This window comes from Oenanthe melanoleuca, chromosome 4 (genome assembly GCF_029582105.1).
Source record: "Oenanthe melanoleuca isolate GR-GAL-2019-014 chromosome 4, OMel1.0, whole genome shotgun sequence".
NCBI classification, from domain to species: Eukaryota; Metazoa; Chordata; class Aves; order Passeriformes; family Muscicapidae; genus Oenanthe; species Oenanthe melanoleuca.
In genome coordinates, this window is record NC_079337.1 from 35,434,322 (window position 1) to 35,446,879 (window position 12,558).

General features: G+C 33.2%; 1 protein-coding gene across 1 annotated transcript in view; it reads right to left on the reverse strand.

The window, feature by feature from the left end:
• Window positions 1–1,541: 1,541 nt before the first annotated feature.
• GLRA3 (glycine receptor alpha 3) overlaps window positions 1,542–12,558 on the reverse strand; it is a 74,479-nt gene continuing 63,462 nt past the window's right edge. The window contains exons 7-9 of the mRNA XM_056489666.1: window positions 11,195–11,409; window positions 9,691–9,837; window positions 1,542–1,901 (exon numbers count right to left, since the gene is read on the reverse strand). Coding sequence (XP_056345641.1) covers window positions 1,632–1,901; window positions 9,691–9,837; window positions 11,195–11,409 — 632 coding nt within the window. The 3' untranslated portion in view covers window positions 1,542–1,631. The remainder of the gene's footprint in view (window positions 1,902–9,690; window positions 9,838–11,194; window positions 11,410–12,558) is intronic.

Consider the following 12,558-nt stretch of genomic DNA (forward strand, 5'->3'; position numbering starts at 1 on the left):
CTGACACAATTTAACAAAATGTGAGAGCTACCATTATAAAATCTCTCTAATCCTAGGAAGAAAATACTTACAAACCAAACCAAACCCAACCCAAGGTTTGTTACAATCCCAGTGCAGTTTCATTGCTTCTGTTACTCATGTGCACCATGCCTTTGGCACTGCACCAGATGTTTGCCTCCAGCTGATTCTGCTTTTGAATACACATTCTGATTATCAGCAAAGCACACATTTTAAACATGTTCAAAATTAAAATATTCTGCAGTGACAATCAGGCTTACCTACTGGACTTGGAGTATCTAATAATTCTAAATGCTGTATTTCCTCATCATACCAAGGTTTTGTTTTGCCAATAGATTGACAAAAGTAAATACTCTTGCCTGCACACTGTGCCATAAATATGATCTATGGTGTTACAATTCAAAGAAGAAACTAATATGGCTTTTTTAAACCTAAACAGGGAAGATCTTTCTTAGAGTTTTAATAGTTGTTCTCCTATTTATTAATATGAAATCCAGTAAATGTAAAAGACCATACAGGGTTTTTTTTATGTTTGAGAAGAGATGCACGTTTTTCCAAAGTTGTGAAGTGTTTCTTAACCAGCATCTAAGTCATATTAACAAACCTCAAAGAATGAGTCAGAAAATTTGACACATTCATAAATTAAACTTCCTGTAATTATGTAATATATAGGAGATGAATGTGCATAAACATAACTGTATTCATCCTCCAAATGCTTCAGTGAAGCAGTTGACTCTTTGCTTTCAGTTTTGGTCCGAGAGCTCTTTGCATTGAATCAAAATGAAGCAGTGCAAAATCTCGATGCAATTTGTCTATACAAGTGTATGAATTTTATGAATTGAGAAAAAAACCCCAAACCTTAAAAATATAAAAAAGATTAAAGAATATACTTCTATTATCAAAGTATAAGTAATTAAAAGAAAAAAAATCCTTTGCAGGAATCAATACTTTTCATATTTTAGTATATTTCTCATATGAAATGTACACTATTAGGCTGTATACCTTGTGCTTTCTAAGATTATTTCAACATAGACCTTCCAGGGGAACAGTAATATGAAGTACATTGAATAAATTATATGACTTAAATATGTTAAACATATTCATTGTAAAACCACCAGTACTGTCCTTAAGACTAAATCAAGTCCTTTAAACTGTTTTCTCCAATCAGTAATTTGTCATTATATTGTAAAATTCAAATAAAACTTACAAACACTAATCTATTCTGTAATACTGTGGGATTCACCTAGGGTATTCTGGAAACATTTTTAAAATTAAAAATACACCAGAGTTTAAAAAATTTAAGGACCATCAAAGAGTACTGTACAATTATACCACTATGTAACAGTATGTATAAATACTTGGCAATAAAGCTTCAGTAGAGAGTGATTATCAATGAAAAAGTTGTTAATAATTAGTTTGACAAGGAATGTTTGGAACAGCAGATGTCATTCTTCTGTCCCACTGTAGCTGTTCATTGCAGGCCATGCAGGATCCTTTTTTTCCCCCTCACTGTTTTTAACTCTTCCAATCACTCCTCTGATGTGCATTTCTAACAAAAAGCCTCCTGTTGAGTGTGACAGCCAGACCTTTATGTACTGCAAGCCTGAATCTTGTTATTGGTGAATGTCCTCATGCCTGATGATCTTGTAGATTACCCAATAAAAAATGTTGAAAATCAGAAAGGCTAATGGGAAACAAGCTCTGGATATTGTGTCTATCTTCTTGGCCCGGTCAATGAACACCTTTCTCATCTCCTCAGGGCTTTTTGGTACAGCTTGAACAGGATTATTTGGCCCCTTTTGTGTTATTCCATCTTTTGCTGGCACACACGGGCCCACTCCATACGCTGTAATGCTGAACTGACTGTCACGTGTATCATCATCCTGCTGGGAAGGAAAGAAGAAAAGAAAGAAAAAGAGCAAGAAGGGTTTTGTTTTTAAAAAAATATTGTTTACAGATGTCTTACCTGCTGCTAAATAGCAGTTGCACCATTACCTCTTTGACTTCTTGAATCCACACCTTATCTTAAATTGTTGAAATTTCATCCCTATCAGAATCTGCCAAAAATATTGCTGGATCATTAACAAGCTTAGAATTTTTCTATTTGATTGTAGGTTCTGAAATCTATTTAGAGAAGTGAGAAAGCCTAGTAAACTAGTGGTAATTGGGCGCACAACTTTTGATTTCTTTCCCTATTTACAGCAAAAATGTGCAGTCTTCAAATGAAGAAATTTCACACTGGTCTTTCAGAAAACAGCTATTAAGTCTGTACATTGCCTTACAACCCAGGATCCTGGCCTCTAGAGATACTCCTCATAAAATCACTAATGATATACACATTCTTTATATTAGTGAGAATTCTGCCTATTTGGCCACTGTATATTTAATTAACCTTATCTGTATGCCTACTTTCTGCTGTTCAATGCCTCAGATAAAAAGAATAGCATGCAGTGTCTTAATTTAAAATAAAAGAAATGGAAGCTAAAGGCCAGATTTTTATTCTGACTCATTCTTCTGTCAGTTCAGGGGAAAACTGGCAAAGACATTCAGGATCAGGGAACTATAAAAGAAAGTGATTCTTAATCAAAAGGCACAGAAACAGTAGATGTTCTGAAGATACACATATTTTCATGGCATACAATTTAAGAATGTATCTTGTGTCTGGAGGCTTCTGTTTAACTTCTCTTTATCTAGATATCCTCAAGTGATAAAAAAGGCATGTGTGCAGACAAATAAATAACACATAATCTGTGAAGTCAGGGCTAAATTTGGTTCTGAAATATGTTCCAGTGTACTCCTTCTTCACAAAGACTACTCAAGAATCATTATGTGATTTTGATGGCATTCACCATTTTTTCATTACTAATGCTAAATTCAGGAATGTCTATTTTTTGTGTCTAATTTATCCTAGTTGCTTTAGGATTTTACACTTTTATGAAATATGGAAATTATTACATTAATTCTTAAGCATTTTGAAAAATTATTTTTGTAAGTATTATAAAAAGAATTGACAGAGGAGCTTTCAGTTTTTCTTTTGTAGGAGAATTTTTGATATTTTAAAGCTCCTCCTATCTTAAATTAAAGGAAATCTAAAATATATTTATTTGCCAAAGCAAGTAAAATAATTACTGTTTTGATTCAATAGTTAGAAGAATTTTTGTTTTACTTTGTCCTTACTTTATAAAAATGCAATTTCTCAATGAGAACGACTTAAATCCAAAGTTCCAAATTTTTCATTTTGAAAATGTCTGTGACACTTTGAAAATCTAAAAACACTTTAAAATGAAGAATTAATTTTAAACACATTTAAAGATTCAATCAAATAATTACTTTGTTAAAAAAAAATCCAAGTTTTATGATCAATATTAGTTGAACATGTTAGCTACAAAAAAATGCAGATAATTCACTAAGTTTGAAGTGAACTATTTGGCCATCAGCATGACCATCTGGCAGAGCTGTAGGTATCACTCAGCAGAAATACTTCTTCATATATGTAAATTCAGTAAATATAGAGACTGATAGTTTACTGAAGCTACTGTACCTAAAATCTGTATTAGAATTTGCCTTTAAAAAATAAAGAAAAATTAACATGAAAGAAAAGGAGGAGGGAAAGTCACTGACTGACTTTACTGTGGAAATGAAAAACAGAAATACAAAATGATAGGATCATCATTATTTGATGACGTGATAGAACAGAGATTTAATTACTGCAACAGTGTTCCTCTTCTGCCAGATAAGAATGGGAAATAACACCTTTAATCTAGTTATGTAGTTGTATTCTAGAATAGTTGTAGTCTTATGTTGCACTTAAGAGAAATATTAATTTAGAAATGCATGTACTGTGAGAATTTACTACAAACTTGCCATTTAAACACCTTCATATATACACTTCAGGATTTTGTCTTTTTATGCTTCTCCAGAAAATAATGCTTATGACTGCACAGGCTGAGAAAGGTAAGAAAATGATTCTTTTGAGTAGCAGATTTCAGCTTCTGTAAGTTTTCCAGCAGATTCATAATGTGGAAAAACCACTAGGTTTGCCTCAGATTAATATCTGAAGGTGCTTGTGCACAGCAGAAAAGATGCAGTTACCATTAACATCAGTACTAGCTTTGAATGCTTTATTGAAGGCATTTATATCACTGACATCCCTTTTCTTATTTTCTGTTGACTGACTTGGCTAAAGTCCCACTTTTTGACTAGAAATATGTCTCAGAATGCATGTGTCTGAGTCCACAGATGTAGAAATCATCTGCAGGACAATACCCTGTATGACCCAGTTGAGAGCCTTTACAGTGAATCTCCCTGAAAAAGTCCTGCATATTGGCTGAATGAATAAAATTATTTTTTTTAAGTGATAAGGAAGCTTTTGTTTCTTTTGTGTCCTTTTCAGTGCATCATCACTAAAGAAAAGAAAATTATTTATTATAGATTTTTGATAAAACTTTAGAAATCTTATTATGAATGAACTTTGGTAAGAGTTTGATTTGAATGCATTTTTCACCTATTCAGCTTTAGAATTAACAACTTGAAAGTTTTTCTGCATTAAAATTATTGTAATTAAGGAATGGAAAAAAACATTTAGATAAGAAGTTTTATTAGGAAAGTTAGAATTCTTTAGTGGTTTGAAGGAAATGATTTCAATTCATCTACTTCTGTACCAGCATTGTTCTACAAAATATTTAATTATCAATGAATAGAAAACTGTGAATTTTGTGGTCTTGTGACTATGGTGTTTTCTGTCTGTGTGCTTAGTAATACAGTTACCTTGAGAAATAACATGTATATAAGGGCTGAAAATAACTCCACAGCCATTTGATTGTGTTTTAAGAACTTGAAAATTTATTTGAAGCCTTGACTTTGGTAATTTGATCGTTATCTTTTTTATTGCTCAGTTTTGAGAAGAAAAGTGGTATTGAGTTGTTTTGTGCAACAAAAAGTACAAAATTTTAGTATTGTGTTTTAATCCAGACTTAAACAGATCAAAATGGATTATGAAATTAACAAGACAGTACCTTTACTAACATCTCACGTCATCACAGACAGGTAGCAATGAAGGTATATGAAGTTCACATGGGAAGATGTCATTGTAGACAAAAGGACAGGGCCTCTGTTAATGGTTGGATATCACATTATGACAATGGGACATCTTCTTCATAGTTTACCCTTAAATTTGTACTGTAGATTTGAGGCAAACTCCCGTCTATACGTCCTGCACATCTCAAGCCATTGCTATGCTGTAATGATTCACTGATTTCAATTCCATCAAGAACTCCCTCAAAATACTTTCATCAAAACGGATGGTTGACCAAAAAGAAAACAAAAGAAAAAGGTGTGATTACCATTAAGGACAATCTAGTTTGCATGTCTATTTTCCTCTCTAAAGATATGGTGATCTTTAGATTTTGAAAATAGAACTTATAGACTGAATATTCCCAAAACCTAAATAATAGCTAACCTAAAATCAAATTGTTATTATTCACTATATGTACCCAGTTAATATTTTCCCCATAGAATGCAAATGCAACCAAGGAAAAATTATGATCATATGTATGTTTCAGTGTCCCTGTATGACTTCTAATTCTGCCTTTTTTTTACCTTTTGTCTTTTAGGAAGGAAATTAATAATTAACATTCTGAAGGAATGGTAACATAGTATTTCTGAATAGTTCTTTTCACTGGCCAGGTTTCTTTTTCTGTCAAAGAGCTGTGGCTCATACACTAAGTATCAAATAAATCTCAAACTGGGAACCAAAATTCCCCTGTTCTCATTTGTGTAATCATAAAGATATTAGACCCTTTGAAAAAAAATCTCCTATACATACTGCTGATTGGAAAACAGCATTGAGTAGGCTGCACATTATGTTCCAAAAAGAGCTTTCATTTATAAATGAATTTATAACACAATCCCAGACACTTCAAAATTTTTGCTAGTTCTGTAAAAACCGAATTGGGCTCTGAAAAAAAATTTGTGAAAGATAGGGAAGATGATGATAATGATACAGATCAATAACATGAAGTTTTTTAAAAGGAAAACCAGTTTGGATAAACAACTATTACTTGCATCATTTGATCCTTCAACTGCTTTTAGCTGTTACTGTATAGGTTTCATGTTGTTCATGTTGCAAACTTAGTTTTCAGGAAGTATATGGACTTATTAGGAGAATTTCCTGGGAAGGTGAATGAGAAAAAAAAAAACAAAACTAAACAAAACAAAACAAAAACCTCAAAGCCCAAAGAAAAGCAAAACCAAAAACTGTATCCACTGGGAATATTTATAGAAAAGACTGAATGGAAATATGCAAATGGTACATGAAGGAATGAAACAGTCTGATTTCTGTGTCCTTTCTAGACAAGCCACAAGAGGCCAAAAAACACATCAGTAAAAAAACCAAAACAAACTTTTTAAACAATTGGAATAGATTTCAGGGGAGCTTGTGGAATTTTTTTGTCTGTGATGAATTAGGTATGAGCAATCTTTGCTTAAGTCAGGAAAATGGATCTACTTACCTCCCAAAGACACTGAAATTCAATCATAGGGCTATTGCTTTGATTACTTGGTAAACATAAATATTTCTTGCAACAAGCATTATCTTTCTAATTACAAAAAAATAGACGTTAAAAATTCTTCAGCTGCCCTACACATACCTGAAATGAAACATTTCCAAATTGTTCTAATTTTACACTTTTGCAACACATCAAATCACTAGAAGTTTTGCTGTACCCTTGTAGATAAAATGCCAGTGGCAAAAAAAATCTGTATTCAAGAATTAGAATTCACCTGGTAGAAAAACCTGATCTTAATTAAATGTTCCAAGATGGTAATCATACAGAATGAACAAGTTAACCTATCTGTTTTATTTCTCTAATAGTGTAGGACATAAATACTGAATAGAATATTGTTTTTCTTTTTGCCAAGGAAAAAGATTTATTGTTCAAGGAAGCCCCTGAAGTTTATTTTAAATACAGCTTTTTTACATAACTTCTTTTCACCTCTTGACTTTATGGTCAAATGAACATTTCTTAGTATATGGTAGTTTTCAAAGTCAATACAATCTAATCCCTGAGAGCCAGTGGCTGTTTGACCTAGTCCAAAGTAATAACAAACATTCAAAGTTTTATAATTATGAGCTATAGAAACTGACATTGAGAAAGATAAAAGAAGAAGTAAAACCAATCACTTTGAGTATAGTCCTAGGGCCTGCATTTCATGTTATAAATTGAGGTGAATAAACAATAACACTCATGGTAGGGAAGGCAAGTTATTAACTGCAGTTTTTAATCTGTAAAACGTCATTTATTATTTGTATACCAGAGGGTTTAAGATGTGATCCAAATTTCTTTTTGAGAGATAAAGTCTCCATGCTGTAATATAAATAAAAAGTCCTGGGTACTTGTTGGGCAAGGAAAAGTTTCACAAAACATTGAGAAACAAAGAAGCAATAAGCTGAGATGTTTCTAGAGTTTGAGAAGGTGCATTCTCAGGGGTTAACTCTGCACAAGAGCTCTAGCTCTACATGGAATGTGAGTTAAGAAATATCTAATTAAATGAATATTTTCTGAAAATTACTATTTTTCTAAAATTATAACCTTGCATAGGAACAAAGCACTTCGTGGCAAATTTAGAATGAGAAGCTTGTCCCATGATGAAACATAGGTGTACAGGGAAAAGGGAAAGCCCCATACCCCCAAATATATTTAATATATTTAATACCCTCACCTGAAGCACATTATGAAGAAAAGCATTGAAATGCGTGTCTCCATCCTTCAGAATCACAGTGAAGTATTTGGTACTTTATTGTACACTGTAATGTTTCTAATTCTAATCCTGTAATTTTATGAGTATTTAGCAAGCAATCTACATAAAGCTAAAGACTGTCTGATGAACTGTAAAATTAGAATAAGGACTTTTAAGTGTGAATTCAAAATTACCATGATCCAGAAAAACACTTATCAGTGTGGTTATTCATGCACAAACCTTTTTCTTTAAGAGGTCTTCTCTTAGAAGTACTTTTCATATTGTGGTTCCTTTCTCACATACCTCTAAGCTGAAATTTAATTGATTGTGATTGCTGAATGAGTTTCTTTGGTGAATTTGAAGTCTTGCTAAAAGGGAGCAGGAAAGAGATTTGGTTTGATTCTGAGGAAGGAAGATACCACCTGCTAGTCCCTAGTCCTGTGGTCATAATATTGACCTGCATTTAAGAAAGATATCACTTAAGCTGAATGTGGTAAATTTGCTTGAGATCCAGAAGAAATAATAATACAAGGCGAGAGATGAATGGACTAAAAGCATAGTGACATAAAGTATCACTTAGCACAGTTGCTTGATACACAATTCACTTGTCACTTACCTACCCCCTGTCCAGTAATTAATGTCTGCCCCACCCCATTCTTCCCATTCCAAACCTTAGGACAGCTTTCTGAGAGCTGCCATATTCCAAGAACAAGCACCTTGTCACAAAACTGTTGTTTTTTCTGCTACTCTCAGCAGGAAGAAAGAAGCACATTTTTCACAGGATCAAACATTGAGTTCAGGTACTTGCAGTCTGAAACATCCTCCAGTCTACACTACATGAGTTTCTCTGCACAGCTGAAGAAGTCTGGGACTCAACACATAGTGACATGGATGAAAATGTCATTTTCACCTGACTGTCTTTTTAACACAGAGTCTTATTAACAGAGACTGCTTAGGTAGGCTTTACAACAGTGCAGGCCTTCAGGATCTTTTAAATAAGAGGGAAACTTGTAAAATACCTTCTCCTGGTGATGTAAGCAGTAGACTAAGCCTTCAGCAATGAAAGATGGTTGAACAGAATTGTGTTGCTATGGTCAGACTTTCATCCACTAGTAATATTCTAGATAGTGACTGATAGTGACAGGCTTTGCATGATATCAGTGTGTGTGGGGGATACTCATTAAATAAGTAGGCTGGAGAACTATTTACACTCTGTAAAATCTGAAGTAGGAATTATATCTTGTAAGAAATTTTCCTTATTACTTGATTTAACCACAGATTTCAGAATTCAAACTTGTAGCCTTGGCTGTTTGGCTTTGCACACTGGTAGTAAGTTATTTTACTGGTAGTATGTATAGGTCCAGCACTAATATACCATTACTATAATTAAATTTCTTACTAATAATATGAACAGCTAAAACAAAATTACAGACAGAAGGAAAAAAACCCCAAACTTACCAACCTTTTAAAGTAAAATATTTGTTTTTTTACCAATAATGTTATCTGAATAAGTACTTTGTGTATTAAAAAATATTTGCATGAAACACAGCTGTTAAGGCTTTGAAATGAGTACTAGAATGAAATTAGGAAACAACATTTGTTGAACCTCAATGTAGCCAAAACTGCTGCAAATACTAGTAACATTCATTCACTGAAGTATAACCTAACTCTTCTAACAGAGTGAAATTCATGTTTGTGCAGATGGCTCCCACATGGCCCACACCTCATTTAAATCCCTCTTAATCCCTCCTCGAGTATTCAAGTTGGATTTATGCAATTCATAGTCCTTGTAGTGACCCTCTGCCTATAGCAAATTGTATGCTGTGCTGCCATTTTATTTCTATTGCCACTTCAAGCTGCAGTATGCTCACCAGACTAACCCTGTGCCCTGGCATAACTCAGAGCCTTTAGAAGCTGTGAACACGTTACTTTTACCTTGCTCTTCTTCCTCTTGCGTCGGAATCGCAGAAGTTCTTTATGCTGCCTCGACACGAAGTTTACAGCTGCATACTCCAAAAGTGCAGAAAATACAAAGAGCAGACACACTGCCATCCAGATGTCAATGGCTTTGACGTAGGACACCTAGGAGAGGAGGCAGCAGAAGCCTGAGTATGCTAAAACCACAGATGTGAAGTTTAGTGTTTCACGGCAGAAGGAAGTGCATTAATATCTCCACATCCCAACAATACTTTTATTGAAAAAACTTTTTATGAAAGTTAGACAATAATAAGAACAATTAAATCTATAAATGTTAATTTTTTGTGAAAAAAGTATTCTTTTACAAAAAGTGTTTAAATCATTAACAGTTCCTTATAGTGTACTGTGTATTACATCACAAATTAAATAATCCTCAAAAAACAGATGCTTTTCCTTCATTTGCCCTGCTGAGATCTGTGAATGACACTAAGGAAGCAAAAAATAATTTGTAGTGGGACCAGTGGGAATTCCTACATTAAAATGGATGTGGCTGAAAGTTCCTGGAATAAAACTTAGGTAGAAGAAAGGAGATAGGTGGAGAGGTCTGATGTGTTCATTCTCTGCTAATATAGACATTGTAAATCAAATGTATAGTTTCAAATGGGTTTTTAGAGCATTCCATTTTATCTGTTGATGCTAACTTTGGATGCATTCAGTTCCATATATTTAGCACACAAAGAATGCTCAAATCTGTTAAAGCTATCTATTTTACTTAAAAAAAGTTAATTAGACAATCTAAAAATAACATGTTAAAACTAATACAGAATTGAAGCTTGTATATTTTTATTTTATACATTTTATTTCTATTTGCTGCAGTGGCACATGAAGATGGTCAAGGAATAAGCCTTGAAATAGAAACAATTTAAAGCAACAACAACTCAGAAAATGGAAATAGTTAATCATAGAAATAAACTTTAAGTGATTTTCATTGTATTGAGATTTATTTTTATGCAACTATTTGGAGCCGTTATGGTTCACATTTTTATACATTTTAATGTAAATGTGTTTATAACTAGTGAGCTAATTCATAATTTAGGCAGTTTTGAGAAAGGAATATAACAGATAATCTATGGTAAGAATCTATGGCCTTTAGAATTTCAGTCATATCTGCTAGCATGTCGTCAGATACTGGCATGTGAAAAAGCAAGAGCCAGTCAATTGTTAAGCAGGGTTTATGGAATACTACTTCAACAAGTAGTATTAAAAGTACTTTACTAAAAGAAGTACTTCCACTACTTGTTAAGGTTTATAGCATTAACTAGATATGTGGCTGGCTATACAGCTGAGACAGGGGAGAAATAGAATATATTTGGAGAATCAAAAAAACCCTAAATATTTCAAAATTATTTATCTGGTTTAGAAAATTACAGGATGCTAATAATTAAAAACATAAGGTTGACAGAAAGTGTTTGTCACATAACATTATGATTAATATAGTACAAACAAAAGAAATTTAGCTTACTTTTGGAAGAGATGCCCGTGAACCTGAGCTTTGAGTTGTCATGGTCAGTACAGTTGTTATGCCCAGAGCCACTCTGGCTGGAGCTGCATCCATATTGATCCAAAATGACACCCAGGAGAGAATGACAATCAGGAGGCTCGGAATGTACATCTGGATGAGATAGTAACCCATCTGCCTCTCAAGGTGAAATCGGACTTCAATACACGTAAACTTTCCTTTTTGCAACAGAGAAGAAATAGTCAAGAGAAATAGAATGTTTTTACTGACTAGCACACACTCCTAAAGAATGTATGTTATGTCAAATATATTTGTTCACTAGAAAATGATTTATGTTTTGAATTCTCTACAGTGACTCGTAATAAAGACAGTCCCCATTACAACAGGAGCATCTTCTCGAAAAAGAGGCAGAATATCTGAAAAATTAAGAATTTGATAAGGTCTTAAATTTTTATTTTTTTGTTAAAACCCCCATAATTCATTATAACAATAGGAAATTTCCTCTGTGAGATCACACTTTTTTGGGACTTATTATTTGGAAATACTTCTGTGTACAAGGAAAATGCTTGCTTCTCCATTGTATAATATCTCCTTTATATTTGGTTCAATTTTAAGCTCGATTTGATCTTTATTGCACTAAAAATTGGGAAAAATATAGTGATATCAGTAAGGGTATTAGGTTGGGAGAATCAATAGGAAAATCTCTCCCTATGTCCTCATTCAAACTGTTCCAGCTCATAAGATAAATGATCAAACACTGATTGAATACTAGAAAGACCAGAGATTAGTAAACTTTAGGAAGGTAATTAAATGACCTAGTTTTATCTAGGTACTGAAAAAAAAGCTACTTCTACTGACTTGTTCAATCCAGAACAAAAAAAAAAAACCAACCAAACAAAAAAAAAACCGATTGGTACCTCATAAAAATTCCATAAACCCACATTTTTATATTATCCAGATTATTTTGGGGTTGGGTTTTTTTCCCCATCCTGCAAGCTGTAGACAATTTCACAGATCTTGACCCAGCCTCATAAGGTTTTCCAATTCTGCCCAATGGCCATATCAGTCACATAATGGTGCTGAAGGCAATGCTGTTACTGTAAGTGGTGTATGCATAAAACAGTTTCTTACAGCAATAAATACACATAACTCAGTTTTCTTCCTTATTTTGAGTGAAAACATTTCCTAATCCTAAATTTAACAAGGAAGGCTATATCATATAGGTTTCTTAAGTGGTATGAAGACCTTTGGTTATGTTTTCCACTCATTTTTGACAGATATTCTCCTAATCAATTTCTATTTGCCGAAATGCTGTTTTATACAAAATTTTTCCACATTGAGATTTGATACTTATGTAATGGATTTAT